This window comes from Daphnia pulicaria, chromosome 2 (assembly GCF_021234035.1).
Source record: "Daphnia pulicaria isolate SC F1-1A chromosome 2, SC_F0-13Bv2, whole genome shotgun sequence".
Classification (NCBI taxonomy): domain Eukaryota; kingdom Metazoa; phylum Arthropoda; class Branchiopoda; order Diplostraca; family Daphniidae; genus Daphnia; species Daphnia pulicaria.
In genome coordinates this window covers 12,189,540-12,204,176 of record NC_060914.1, presented here as the reverse complement: position 1 = coordinate 12,204,176, position 14,637 = coordinate 12,189,540, and the positions used below count along the sequence as shown (strand labels likewise).

At 41.7% G+C, this 14,637-nt stretch overlaps 4 protein-coding genes across 4 annotated transcripts; all 4 read right to left on the bottom strand.

Moving 5' to 3' along the window:
• Positions 1-5: 5 nt before the first annotated feature.
• LOC124326065 (solute carrier family 4 member 11-like) lies at positions 6-5,009 on the bottom strand. Its single transcript, XM_046784674.1, has 15 exons — positions 4,978-5,009; positions 3,519-3,782; positions 3,337-3,377; positions 3,040-3,256; positions 2,875-2,968; positions 2,692-2,815; positions 2,398-2,625; positions 2,112-2,322; positions 1,927-2,040; positions 1,650-1,856; positions 1,322-1,574; positions 1,150-1,256; positions 923-1,091; positions 692-865; positions 6-621 (listed from the first exon to the last, which is right to left on the bottom strand). The coding sequence occupies exons 2-15, from the start codon at positions 3,763-3,765 to the stop codon at positions 189-191; spliced, it is 2,619 nt and encodes an 872-aa protein (XP_046640630.1). The 5' UTR covers positions 3,766-3,782; positions 4,978-5,009; the 3' UTR covers positions 6-188.
• Positions 5,010-7,131: 2,122 nt separating this feature from the next.
• LOC124326551 (vitelline membrane outer layer protein 1 homolog) lies at positions 7,132-7,952 on the bottom strand. The gene is made up of 2 exons (XM_046785452.1): positions 7,630-7,952; positions 7,132-7,538 (listed from the first exon to the last, which is right to left on the bottom strand). The coding sequence occupies exons 1-2, from the start codon at positions 7,902-7,904 to the stop codon at positions 7,238-7,240; spliced, it is 576 nt and encodes a 191-aa protein (XP_046641408.1). The 5' UTR covers positions 7,905-7,952; the 3' UTR covers positions 7,132-7,237.
• A 526-nt stretch (positions 7,953-8,478) lies between these two features.
• Positions 8,479-9,360, bottom strand: LOC124326549 (vitelline membrane outer layer protein 1 homolog). The gene is made up of 2 exons (XM_046785450.1): positions 9,012-9,360; positions 8,479-8,936 (listed from the first exon to the last, which is right to left on the bottom strand). The coding sequence occupies exons 1-2, from the start codon at positions 9,266-9,268 to the stop codon at positions 8,603-8,605; spliced, it is 591 nt and encodes a 196-aa protein (XP_046641406.1). The 5' UTR covers positions 9,269-9,360; the 3' UTR covers positions 8,479-8,602.
• A 2,144-nt stretch (positions 9,361-11,504) lies between these two features.
• Positions 11,505-13,004, bottom strand: LOC124326501. Its single transcript, XM_046785389.1, has 3 exons — positions 12,740-13,004; positions 12,446-12,666; positions 11,505-12,371 (listed from the first exon to the last, which is right to left on the bottom strand). Exons 1-3 carry the CDS (start codon positions 12,815-12,817, stop codon positions 11,984-11,986), a joined length of 687 nt encoding a protein of 228 aa, XP_046641345.1. The 5' UTR covers positions 12,818-13,004; the 3' UTR covers positions 11,505-11,983.
• Positions 13,005-14,637: the final 1,633 nt, after the last annotated feature.

Sequence of the window (14,637 nt, the reverse complement as noted above, 5' to 3'; positions counted from 1 at the left end):
GCATGTACTTTTAACATTCAAATTTATTTCTGGGACGAGTTGACAACAATACAAAACGGTTCAATTCCATGAAACCGAAATTTTAATTCATGTTAGATGGCCAAAACTCAAAAGACTAAACAATAAGTATAATGTGTCAAAAATGAAATCTCCCACGATGTCAAGTACGGAAGAAGGAACTGGAAAATTTAATGTTCGCTACTATCCAGGGCCTTAAGAAAACGATCCTCAACTACACGAGGGACAATCAAGTGACGAATAGGGAGAAGTGAAAGGAGAATGACAGGGAAAATCATCTTCATGTAAGGCCACGGAACAAACCCAAAGAGACACATGAGCATCAGCTGGGCCAATTGGCATCCAGTGAATTGGTGGATTTTGCGCTGGGGAACTCGGCGGATGTAGTGATTGGGAGGATAAGCGGATTGCTCTGTGAAAAAGAGAGAGATGCGCTCAAACATTTGATTGCCACCGAGTCCAGTAACGGCCACGTAAAGGAAAAGGCCGTTGAGGACGGCCGGCGGAATGTAGGCCAACGGATAAGGCAACAACATGATCGACAGGCCAATGAGGATGTGGGAGAAAAGGACTGTCAGTCGAGTCTCACGCACTCGCACAATTCTGTCAAATATCGAATTAAAACCAATAAATTTGGAATTGAAGTTGAATGGAATTGTAAGGAAGATTTTACATTTGATAGACGTGGCCTTGATGGACTCGTTCCTCGACATCAGCCAGCGCGCGGGCGTGAAGCGGCGAATGCGGAACAAGGGCGTGCATCCACGGCAAGCCAACAGCCGATAAGGCGGCCGTTAGAATGGCCATGACAAATAGATCCCAATGGTATGCCGGTCCTTTTTTCAAACTACGGGGAACAGTAATAGTTAAAATCGACCCTTAATTCTTTAAAGGTGGCAATTACTTGTTGAGTGGCGTGTTGACCATGGCTGACGAAATATTTTGGTCCATCAAAATGAGAAGCGACAAGGCGAAACCTAATCCCATTGCCCCGGCAATGGCCAGTCCAGGAAGTCGCTCCAGGGGCGTCACAGTGAAAACATTTTCACTGTCATCATAGCGGAATGGCTCAGCTGCTCAATTTAGAATAATTAGCTGGGTAATTAAACCAAACGGGAGAATTGAAAATACCTTTAACTTCTCGAAAGAAAAATGAGCCGACGAAACTCATCGTGACGACGGCGATGGGCAATGCGTAATCTGCCAGGATTTCCCGTTTTCCAGTCGACAAAAACGGCCTGAGGATCAAAATCAATTTAACGTTCAAATTGATAAAAAATCAAAGTTAAAGAATTCCCCGTACGTTTTCTTAAAGTTGAAGATGGAAACGCCCAGCCAGACGGTTCCCAGCATCAACAGAAGGAAAAGCACCGAACTCGCCTGGTTGCACTCGACTCCCATTGGCTCCTCATTAGGATAAGTAATAGCCTCGGCAGAGTCATTGGCCCTCGTGTCATTCCACGAATAAAACGTCAAGGATGAGCTAAGGCTGTTGGTGATGTTTGTGATGACATTTTCCCCTTGACATTGGGATGAGTAGAAATTTTTTTGAAAGTCTGAGCACAACAGAAAACAAATTGAAAATGATTTGAATAAAGAAATCCCACGGGAAAAATTTAAAAACAACTGACTTTTGGCCGTGTCACGACAAGCGTCGACACAAAAGGCGACCGAGATGAAAAGGCCAAAAATTTCCTCGGTGGACCGGGTGCACCAGTGCATCAGCCGCGAGACGTTAAACAGCGAAAAGATCAAAAGGAAAAAGGCGCACCAGAGGCCGACACATCCGTACATGGCGAAGAAATCCAATTGAAAATCGTCGCAGATGCTCGAAATGACTGGAGAATAAATAAAAGAACATCGGAATTATTAAAATGTCATTGAAAAATTGGAACGGAATAAAAATACCTTTTATGTAGAGCGCCAGTGGGGCGGTTGTTAGAAGAATCAAAAGCGGTTGGCCGCCAAAAATGGCGAAAAAGAGACCGCCGATCGTTTGCCCCATTATTACCTTCTTGACGCCTATTGTTTTGGTCGAATGGTTTACTAAAATTAGTTTAAAATGTTCAAAGTTCATTTTTGTAAAAACGTACCGATTTTGCCGTGAGTGTTGTGATCGTTGAGGACCCCAAAAGCGATGGCTGGAAGGAGACAGGCAAAGTAAAGGAAAAAGGTCGTCGACAGAACCTTTTGCGGCGTCTTTTTGCCCACGACGCCATCAACGTAGTCGGAAATGTAATGGGGAAGACGTCGGCAGAGATCTTCGCGAATGCCTTGCCCAAACTGGCCAAATTTCCAAATATTCTGTATTAGAATGAAACATTAGTAAATTACTAGAGAAGTAAACTTGCTTTTAAGTTTTATTAAAATAAAACTCACTTTCTTCGTCTCTACGCTTTTGGGTTTTGATTGGACGTCGTTGTCTAGTTTGATGGGAACGGCTGCACGACTCTGACGTTGTTCGTCTATCAATTCTTGGGTGCGTTTCAACATAAGCCGCTTGAATTCCTTCTCGGTAGTAACTTCCAGCAGCTGACGGCGTAGGTTCGCGTCTGCCAACAGAGTGGCAAACGTGCGACCGGTCTCCAGTCCATTTTTAGTGCTTTTCTGTTTTTATTAAAAATTGGCCATTCATTTCCAATAAATTGTCTGAATTACTCTTAATCAATTAACCTCTTTAACAGGGCAGAGAATAAGAACAAACAGCTGGACATCATGGCAAGTGTCACCCATGTTGGTTGGTTGTTTCAATCTTATGATGGCAGTGTGACGCTTCATCAGTGATGGAACATCAGCCCTATTGTTAATTTCGATGTGCAATGAACACTAAAGAAAAATTGCATTTTGTACACTTACACTGTGCAGACCCATGACTCGTCATATTCAAATTCTCCTTTGCTCTTGTCTTTTGAGCTGTAGATTGCCTGAATGGTTCTTCTCAATGTTGGAACTGTGAATCAATACAAATTCAAGTGTTGATTTAGTTTGTACCCAAACAATTTCACCAATTGTAAATAATACCAGAGTCATTCGTGAAAAGGATGGTTTTGGCTTCTTCGGCAACAGCTGCAGACAATTCCATTCTACCCAACAACAGATCCACCAATTCAGCTGGTGACGAATAATTCTGTGACACTGCAACATCTTCATCCAGCAAAAGGACACAATCCTGATCAAGAAATTGCTCGACGTCAATGGCCGGTCTCACTTCGCCATCGAAATCCTGTAGAGCAATTTTCTGAAATGGATAGATAATTTCGGTAATTTAATCTAAATATCTTCTATTGGGGGAAAAAGTAAATAAAGTTATTAACTCACTTCATGTTTGGAATACAGTAGACTAGTCTCCTCACCGTCGACTGCATTAAATAAAATAAATAAACAAACAAAACACGATGTTAGTGCCATCTAGCGATAAAAACATTAAATTCGTTTGATTTGAGTGTACGCTAATAACTTAAGAATTAAGAATGTGCAATAAAAAACAAGAATTCAAATACCGAAAGTGAGTCGCCATTCATTTTCTTGAAAATTCCAAATTGAATTTGAAGCTTCGACCAATGGACAGTTGCTTCTCAGCCGGAGCTTTTGGTCGGATAGCGGGTCGCGGAAGGACGCTTCGACGACGCCGGGGAGTCCCATCGTGTTCATACTGGACCAGTCCGTTTGCAAAGGTCGACTGTTGGTCTTGTCTTGTTCTTCATCACATCCGATTCCCTCCAAATTTTCTTTGATCACGTCCTTCATCGTGGGAATCGTTCGTCCTTGAAAAGATGTCGAAACTATTAAAATCAAAATTCAATAACACGACGTGACTAGGATTAAATAAAACATCCGTATCGAATCAGAATCGGGAAGCACTCGGCGTCGAGTGTGCACGTTGGAATGCGGCAGTCGAACGTGTGGGAGTCATAACGTCTAGCAGACACTCTTTTTAAACTTTTTTGACGGGCAAAAGTAAAAGTGGGGTGTGGTATTAGCGATGATTGGGGAGAAAGCGGTTACATCTTTTCATTGGAATCGGCACAAAACTATTTGTACGGCTTGTACGGCAGTGCTACTCTACTGATTAACATAAGAAGGCCATTTGTTTGCGCCGCGGTGCCGGGATGTTATTTAATAATCCTGTTTTGGCCTGGAGGTATATGGAACGATGAATATGGAGGAGATATTAAGTGCTGGGTTGACCCCTGCAACCGCTTTTACTTTTTCGAAATGGAGGAAATGAAAAATGACAAATACTTTCGCCTTCTAGTCATCCTGCAAAATTATTTATCGTCACTCGGCATAGGCATTGCCCAAGGACAGCCGCTTTAATAGCTGAAAGTGTGAAAGGCTCATCCCGTTAAAAGGAATCGAACAATACCCGAACACGGCGGGGATAAAAAGGTGAAATCGAAAGTACAAAAGAAAGTGAAAGCTTTAAAAAAAAATGATCGTTATTTATGACTATTATTACAAACGGCGATTTGGATTTTTTCAAAAAGGAATAAGAATCTCTAGCTGTGCAAGAACGGATTTTAAGAAAAAATTTAGTTTACTTTAACAAGAGAAAGTTTTTACTTTCGTTTTCTTTTTCGTCATGAGAAAATTGTATGAAATCTGGAATTTTAATTAACTCTTTTGTCTGCTTTAAATTATTTCTAGGTGTGATACAATCAGTCAGTCAGATAAAACCCTTTAAATGAAAAAATTAATAATTAAAAGAAAACGTGAATTTAACCTTATTGATTTTAAATCAGGTGACTGGATGGGAGGACAAAAACCACGAAATTTTCCCCTTTGTAATAAATATCGAGAAAAAATTATAACTTTACCGAAAAATGGAAAATAAATGCGTGAAAACTCATATACCTGGTTGAGCTGTAGCTCAACAGAATCTGCTTTTAAATAATAAGAAAGGTCATTATTGTAGAAACAAATCATGTGATGGAGACGACAAGGGTATTATTATTTTACCCAGGAGTAAAAAAGTAGCAGATGATATTAAGACCGAATCTAATCAGAGGTTGAGCAGAAATATCCTCCTAACCGGGTGCACATGAGGGTCGGTGTTCACTCGGCTTGTCGAAATAACTTTTAACGAACAATGAAAATACTTTCCGTCCGATTCCTATAACCCCCATTTCATTCCAGTAAAAGAGTATCAGGACATTTTCTCTTTTCAAATGGCAACAAATTAGAAAAAAAAATGTGGGAAGTTACCGTGGCAATTTGAAGTCTTTCTCCACTGGTAAGAAACAGTTCAATGTTTACTGCAGGAATGTTGACACAATTTTCTCAATTTTGAAATAGGATCAGCCTTTAACAAGAAGTGGTCATAGGTGGATATATGTTGCAAGATTTTTTTAGGAACCCCAAACCCACAGTGGAAATTGAATCAAAGTTGAGACACCTGAAACAGAGACGAAAAAATGCAATTCAGTCGAAAAACAATTTCACACAAACATCTTAGGAATGTTGCTGCGTTGGAGCATGGCAATGCAGAAAGGCAGAAACAAACTGCACTGATAAAATCAACAAGACTATTTTGTTAGTTTAGGAATCTTTTAAAACCATGCTGATAAATTCTAGGTTTAAAAGACTCGTTCCACCGGTCTGTGTCTATACCTGAATAAGGGTCATCTGAAGGTCACGTAAATGTTCAAACCGCCATTATACATTTGCCGATAGACAATTGATTTTACTATACCTATCGAACCAACTCAATCAACACTATCCATTAACAAATTTAGTGAGTTGAAAATTATTATAGGAAGATGAATACCTGCACCATGTGGATCTAGTAAATCATTTATGAAATGTGAAGAAATGAGAAATGAGATCTCCTCAGCTGTTGCATTTGTGTCTGCTATATTCACAATGAAAGGAATTTTGAATCAATTCATTTTGTGCTCTGTTGCAATTGTTGGTAAAAACTACCGAATAAAATTAAGGCAATTCAACCGAGTCGAGTTCCTTTACTTCTCTCGTTTAATTAATAATGAATAGTCACTAGTTTATTGTAATGTAATCTTGTAATTTACGTCACAACCCTTGCAGTAAATCCCAATGAAGCCGAGTGAAATCAAATATTCTGTTGCGTAACATCTGGATCGGGTTGGTTTTCGTTATTTCTCGAATTAATCGAGGTAGCCGTGAATGGGATGATGGTTATGGCAGTGAGGTGGTTTAGTGGGTTTGGAAGTAGGGCAAGGTTTACAGGGATGGCAGGTAGGGCAATGTGGGCAGATAACAACTGCACACGGATGGCAAATGGAAGGACAATTGGGGCAACTGAGACACCTGGGATTGATTTCATCGTTGGCAGTGTCAGATTTTCCCGTTGTTGTTAATAACGCCGCCTGGGTATTTCAAATAGCATCATTACATTTATTGCGATCAAGACCCAGCAAATTAAATCAAGTTTTACGTCATTGGATTCATCTTGGGCCAGGCCAGCACAGCACAGCTACGATGGCGGCCATCACCAGAGCCGAGATCGACAGTATCTGTGATTAACACGAATTCATTTCTGTTTGAATTTCATTTTGGTTGAGAATGGAACGTGACTGAAACTATCCAGCCGAAACCAGCAGAGAACAGTGAGCGGACGGATTCATTTTGTCTCGGCAGCGTCTTTTATTTATAGCCTACTGATGCAGAAAATTGCATATAATTTTGCTATGAAAAGCTGACTGACGAAATAGCACAGCTTCTAATTCTTTTTTGGTGAAAGGGTTTCCAATGTCTATCGATGTTTATTGCAAATGAGACTGAATTAATACAATTGATCTTAAGAATTCGACCCTGTGGTTTTAATTTTATTTCAACCAAAATTCTAGAAAAATAAGGAAAGCTCCGGGGTTAATTAGTTCTGGACAGAAAATTGCGTTAATGACTGGAAATGTTGAAACCGGTGCTACTCATATTATTAGTTTGTATTGACGATACTGTATGTTTGTATTGTCTTTATCATCGTCTGGCCAGCAAACATGCGCAACCGGATCAATAAACGACCTGAGATTATAGGTCGGTCGTTATCTAATCTCTACAAAAAAGTAAATAACTTTCATCCGACATGTTCCGGACTTTGGAATGACTTGGCATTTCTTCAACTGACTGAAATTCATCTATCATTAACATTTGTATTACATCATCAATTATTTATTATTAGAATAGCCTAATACACACATTAAAGATCAAGAATCATCAATTTGAATGATGCTATTACATATATTCAGCAGCAAATGAAGACGATGTCGTTGACGGCCGTGTTGTCCGTCAAACTGCCACCCAACGGCTGGACAAGAGTTTCCAATCCGCAAATGCCCGTCTCGCATTGATCGGCGCTGAATTCGCCCCAAATTCCGGCCGTATTTCCGTTGTAGTTGAGCAGCGATCCGTCGGTGCAGTTGAACTGGATGCTGTTGACGGCCGTGTTGTCGGAATTGGCCGAATCGTACGGCTCGACTCGAAGACGGAACGAAGACAAAGCCTCGCCTGCCGGGCAATTGAGTCTCAATTCCCAAATGCCCGTACTGTTAATAATATTTGAAATGAATTAAATGTGCTGATATAGAATTTACCGATAGAATAATTTTTAATAGAATGAAACCGGATGTAAATTACTCTCCGAGTGTGGAGGTGATGTTGGTGCTTTGGGTGTCGTTGCAAAAGAGCCGGATGGAATTAAGGGCCGTTTTGTCGTGCAACGGAACGTCCAGCTGGTCGTTTTGTGTCTGGTAACCGATGGCGGCCGATCCGTCCGGACAAATTTCCAATTTGCCCCAAATGCCTTGCACTTCTCCGTTGTTGACGGAAATGATTTTCAAGGCTTCAGTGCTGCTGCCGGCCAGGAGCAGGCAAGCGACGACGAACGAGGCTAAACGGAGCAGAGACAACATCTTGACAGCAGATTTGATTATTAAAAAATGAGACAGACTTGTAGACGTAGGACGGATTAAATAGCTATACACAGCCAACCTGTTGTTATGCAATCGTATACTACACAACAGTTGGGCAAATCAGAAAAAACCCAAATTTGTCCTATTATCTGATAAGCAGCTCTCTTTGCGATCCAATTATAAGGTCATTTTGTCATTTTTAACGAAAAGGAGGAAATGAAATTTCATTAAAAGATGGCGCGGCGGAGGTTCATCGTTCAACTTGAAACAGATCGGCGTATTTCGAAATCGATTGGCCTGTTCACTGCTGCGATGGACGGTGAATATTATTAAAAAGAGTTGAACGTGTAATATTTTCCAATGTCTCGTTTTATTGATAAGGAAAAAGAAAAACAAAACCAAGTATAAGTCGTAGTCTAGTATGTATATGCGTGATGTGGTTGGGATGTGGGGCTGAGACCAAAGTGTCAAGTTCATCATCACGCCTCATCATTTCTACATGGCAGATATGTATAACCTATGTACGTCATGGTCGTTGTTCAAAAAAGAAAAAGAAAACCTGAATTTTGAGGAATTTCATTTCTCTATTTGGCAATCACGACATGTCAAATCATACACTCAACACGTCCTATGTTATTCGAAAAAAGTAATAATAAAAATGCTGGATGGGGAAGCAGGTTATAGGTTATTTGATATTTTTAATGGCGCTTGAATTTATTGGCATTGAAGATGGCCGGAGTGCAGCAAGTGAAACGGACGTCATTGAGGGCCGTGTTGTCGACCACTATTCCGCCGTCCGGGCGGACGCGGGTCTCCATTCCGCAGATGCCGTCCAGGCACTCGTCGCTGTAGTCGCCCCAGTAGCCGCCCGTGTTGCCCAGTCCGTTGATTTCGCGGTCGTTGGAGCATTTGAATCGGATGTTGTTGACGGCCGTGTTGTCGGTCGTGTTGCCAGCCGGGCTGACCCTCAACTGGAAACTCTTCATGTAGGCGCCGAACGGGCAATTCTGGATGTTCTGGAAGTTGCCAGTGCTGTTCAACGACGAAACAATTAAATTTAATTCAATTTTAATGAAATAAATAATAAGAAATGGTTAATTGACTTACTATCCCGGGGTGGAGGTGATGTTGGTGTTTTCGGCGTCGTCGCAGAAGAGGATCAGGGTGTTGAGAGCCGAGTCGTCGACCACTGGAGCGTCAACTTCGTGAGATGATTGGTAACTGATGGCCCTCGATCCTGCTGGGCAGCTCTCCAATGGTCCCCAGCGTCCGTCCGTTTCCCCGTTGGTCACCGTGATGACTTGTCCCTGGGCCACCAAGAGGCCAGCAGCGGCCAGCAAAACGTATCCCAGCATGCTCTTCATATCGTCTGCTAATTATGGGCTGGAACAGGTGTGAAACCAAAGACGTCCGACTCTCGATTGATTTCAGTATTACCGTGGGGCCGGGGTTTGTCCGTCCGTCTTAAATATAGTTGAGATTGTAATAGAATCGAAGATAAGGAAAAAACAAATAGAAACCGTTTGGTTTTCCCCATCCAATATAAACACATATCGAACGATTTACATTTCACTTATTGTCTCTTATCTATATCAGCATCACATGTCCTGCTGATCATTGTGTACGTTTAGACGACGACGACTGATATGGTTGCCTGATTGCCTCGTTTAATAGCTTTTTAAATAGCCATCAGCGTATGTAGGTAAGTCGAAATAATAATAATAGACACTGTCATAGGTGTGGTCGCCACCCGGAAATAATTGCCCTATTCTAAATATCTGAATGATATGGACTTTAAACCCGGTAGTTGTATAATATTAACCATCGATTTCATCTAATATAATCTATCAGCGTCGAAAATATTGACGGTCGCACGTGCTGCCAAAAACAAGGCAGTCGAGTTGGTTGTTGCAGGACGACGACAAAACTGGACAATTTCAAACCATTCAATCTTATTAGTAAATTTTAAAAAAAGGAAAATCTAATAAGTCCTAATAAGGCGAAGAAATTAAACTCTGCATATTCAGAGACAGACGGAAAACCAAATTTGGTTTAGCCATACAAAGTCAAACATGTCAATGCGTCGATCGAGGCCATTAATAATAGGCACCGTTAGAATCAGGCCACACCCATCAGCATCATCAGCGTATAGGGCGTGATGCGCGTTTCGTAACTCGAGCGATATATACATGTACAGCAATGCACGCAGAGAATGTGTGTCTATTCTATATTCTATTGCGCAGCAGCATCTTTCTATAATATCTATACTACTATCTATAGCATATAAACGTGTTGACAAGTTGCTGGAGGCTAATGCACTATAATGCATTGACTGTGTACTGAGCAGCGCATGTATTATATAAGGAATCGTGAAGGTTTTTCAAGTCTAAAAAACGAGTCTAAAACCAACTTGTGACGACTCGTTCTTCTCGCAAACAGGAAATCAAAGGGAGTCTAATAAATTCCATTGTCTGAGCTATACGAACCAGAGCTGCGGGAATGAGACGTTCATTTTACTAGCTACTGCCGAATCTTAATTATAATACAGAAGACAATATAATCGAATGATCAACTGGTTATCGAGTTGGGAAACCTGCTCATCCCGAAACGAAACCAACCAAAAACTTGGCTGATTAATTGGATTTAGCCTTTAAAAAAAAAAAGAAATTTGAAAATCCTGTTTTTTATCGGATAGGCTTATTCTGTGAATTCAAATGTTGTTGTTGCTGAGGGGTCAACGACATTTGGATTTCGAAATGATAATAGTAGCCTACACTCGATCTAATTAATTGTAATACAGTTTGGAATTTGGGTGCACACAAAAAACAAGTGGCGATTTGCATACATGGATTAAAGATGATGGTCGATGGTATCATGTAAAAATAACGAGTTGACGTCTGTCAAGGATGAGAAGACTGAGAAACATTGCGCCCAACTTTATATTCCGCCTGTTTTCCATTACATTTCTCGACAGCAGTTTTTCTTCTTTTTTATTTCAAATGATGTAAATCTCCGCCTGTTTTTATTCATTTGTTTTGTAATTTTCTCGATGGCATGCGACAATAATGGAGGAGGACAGGGCCAGCCGTTGAACTCTTGGCCTGGAAAACCATCACCCATTGCAATTGGAAACCTGCTGATGATGATTTGCATAGCAGAGCAAAACAAGTCGTTGATGAAATGAACGCAGCACCAAGTACAGTCAACCAGGTACCTGAGTCTCTGTGTAGAGTATATAGTAGCTCAATGACCGTTTTCATCAGCACATGTCTCTCATAGATATGCGCTATATAACTGTGCTGCTGTGCTGGGTGAAACATTTTGACTCCGGGAGAAGATATATAGGGAACTGGTTTTTTTCGACAGCAGCCACAGCAGTTGTATGCATTGTATCGTTGGACACATTTTTGGCAACGGTTTTGACCGACGATATCCCGGCATAATATGAATAATTAATAGATGGTGCATTTATTTTAACAATTCGGGCACAATACGGCCGGTTTCTATTATCTATATATTACGCGGTTAATAACAATTAGAAAATGTTCATCCAAGTATAGGTGTTGTTGTTGTTGTCGAGATTGATCTGAAATGATGGAATCGAATACTACTGCATTTATTATTATATAGACTAACATATTTAAGTTACACGGGAAATGCGTCAGCAGCAAATTGTCATGATGGCCTTCATCTCTGAGGATTGGACGGGCGCTTGTGGTTGAATTGCTTGGCTGATTTGACCATTTGGTTGCGGGAAAACCAAACCAGCAGCAAACGGGCGACCACAACAACAAAATCAAAAGCCACTATAAATAGATATACTCTCAGCATTATACAGCATATTAATTAATTAATTATTGTTTATAATCATGTGACCAAATAAAAGACGTTTGGCGAATTACAATCGTATAAGGATAAATTGGCGAAAATGGATCAATCAAAGTGAATGGATGACGACGACGGAAACGGTTGTTGTTTGGGAATAAATTAAAAAATCAAATGACATTACGTGATGGGGGAGACTATCGAATGTTATACGTATACTATAAATAATAAATGTCTAATTATATTGCGTTGTTCTATCGTATGGGCCCGCAGGTGGAGAAGGGGAACGGACTGGGCCGGCAGCCGGAAAGGAAAATGGTTTTGGTGGCCGTCGTCGTTTTCATCGTCGTCGATTTCGTGGTGGTCGACGTGTCGGTGACGAACGTCGTCGGATTGGCCAGTCCCAGGGCGATCAGGGCGTTGTTAATGGCGTTGCCGATCACGGCGAAACCAATCGGTTCCGGTTTTCTTTCTTCTAAATCGTCAGTCACGCCGAACGGCGGAACCAACGAGCCCTGGAGGCGGTGACCGGAAGAAACTCCAGCGCCAGGATTGACGAACCTTGAAAACTCGTCGCCCGGCTGCTGGAAATCGTCGTCGTCGATCTTGAACCCAATTCCTGGACTGGCTGTCGGTTCGACCCTGTTAAAAATTGAATTGAATTGAATTCAAAATGCCAAATAATATAGAATAAGCAATCGAATGATGAATTATACGGATAAGTGTTGGAAGGATTAATGTTGAAGAATTGGGTGAGCTGGTCGTCCAACTCCTCGTCCAGGGCGATGTAAACGGGGACGTCGATCCAGTACTGACGCCGTCGTCTGCAATTGGTGACGACGGCCGAGACGGTGGTCGTCACCGTAGCGCAAATGGCGTAAGTCGAAATGTAAGACGTTGAAGTTTTGGTCACCGTCACCGTCGTCGTCCTCGTCACCTGGACAATTTGGATAATTCCACCCAATTGTAATTGAATATTCCTTAATTAAATAGCCAAGAGAAGATGTTACCGTGGTGCGCTGGCCATTGGCGACGGCCAGGATGCTGATGGCGACGACGACAATCCAATAAGCGCCGGTCATCCCCATCACTTCGCCCGCGATGACCAATTGTCTTGTTCTGATTGACCGCGGGACTAGGAAATTCCAATTCAGATGATTTGAATGCACAGTTTGAATTTTCAAAAAAAAAATGACGAAATCCCCTCAAAATCTTTATTTAATTTTTTGATTAGACGGAGCACTGCTGCTGGTCGACATATGGAATGGATATGGCGATCCCGTTTGGGCCGGCAGCTTTTATAGCCGCGGTTCCATCAACCCGGGCGCACCGAAATTTTGTTTTCTGATTTTGTTCTTTTTGATTTTTGCCTCCCACCATCACCAACCCGTCCATGGGAAATGGCCATGACACTGCCATCACGTAGGCGGGTGATATGATGCCCTCCCTCCAATTGCTGCTCGGCCATGACTGGTTAACCGCGTCCAGTTGGGGCGCACTCGGAGTTAAAACAAGTTCAACGCCTCCCCCCTCTCTCGTTTTGAATAGGAGAGCAGCACGGGCAGCAATGTGGATAGGGACTCACGATATTGAATGCTAGTACGCGGGACGATTGCAGGAGGCGCGGACACAAACGAATAACGGTCAGCAACTATGTCGTATACTGCCCCTGGAGCGCCAACTACTACTGTATAGCATTAATCATCAGTCAATCAGGAAATGATGATATAACGCAACAATCTTGTTCCTTATATTAGCTATTCGTTTCAGATGATTGCTGATGAATAAATAGGGAAATTACCTGCTGCTGGATTTCATCTCATCACCTCAGACCAAAGGTTCTATTAGTATTGGATTTCTTTAATATCCATCTCCTGATTTTTCCATAGATTAGAAATGATGATTTGTAACTCTACTAGCTCCTGAGCACATTCCACCACTGTCACAAATGAAAAAAAAAGGAAAAACCACCAAAAAATTGGCAATAAGCAACAGGTTTTTATTTCATTTCATTCGGCATTTTGACAAGACTGTATAGAACCCTGGCCAAATTCCAGGCAGTTCATTCGTCGTCGTCGACGATATGGTCATGTGGCACACAAGCAAGAGTATTCACCCGAAAAATGTTACACGGCAGCAACAACTGTTGTTGCCATTTCCCAATGGGCACGTCAAGCCAGAGAATTCAGCAGCAGCAGCGACTCAATTCAATTACAACAATATGCCCAAAATTGGAGTTTGATGGGCTTTGATATCTACTACGGACGGGCGAGTACAAGCTGATGATGATAACAAAAGTCGGACAATAAGACCGTTGCTTGATCTTGTTATTGTTGCACTGCATTAAACTATAACGAAACCCCAACAGAAAATATTCAAATGTGAAATTGTTGGCGGTGGTGGTGCGCAACAACAACGACATATCAGAATTACAGAATAACCTGTCTGCCGTCACGTATGCAATTTTTACTGCACACAGCTGCGTGCTGCTGCCGCCGCGGGATGATTCAAATCGAAATCAAACATTGAGCAACGTCATATACGTCTAGAATACATTTCAATGCGTCGTCCATGAGCCAAAAGACGTTGCTGGACAACCCATTTCCTAATTTAGTAGACTAGATGGCCCTGGCTGGTTGTATGCGTTGGGCTATCGCGTCCCATCATCACGGATTGGAGTAACTGGATCAATTATTTTATTATTCTTTTTTTGTTTTAGTTTTACTTCACAGGTGAAGGGACAGCAGACCTTGTGATGGTCATCGAGAATTGACTGGATTTCGACAGCAGCACCACCACAACCAGTTCATCCAGCTCGTCGATCGCCTTGTATTGTCGATATGTATACATGTTATTGAGATGAAACAAACGCCAATTGGGAAATGCATAGACTTGTCACACACGATAG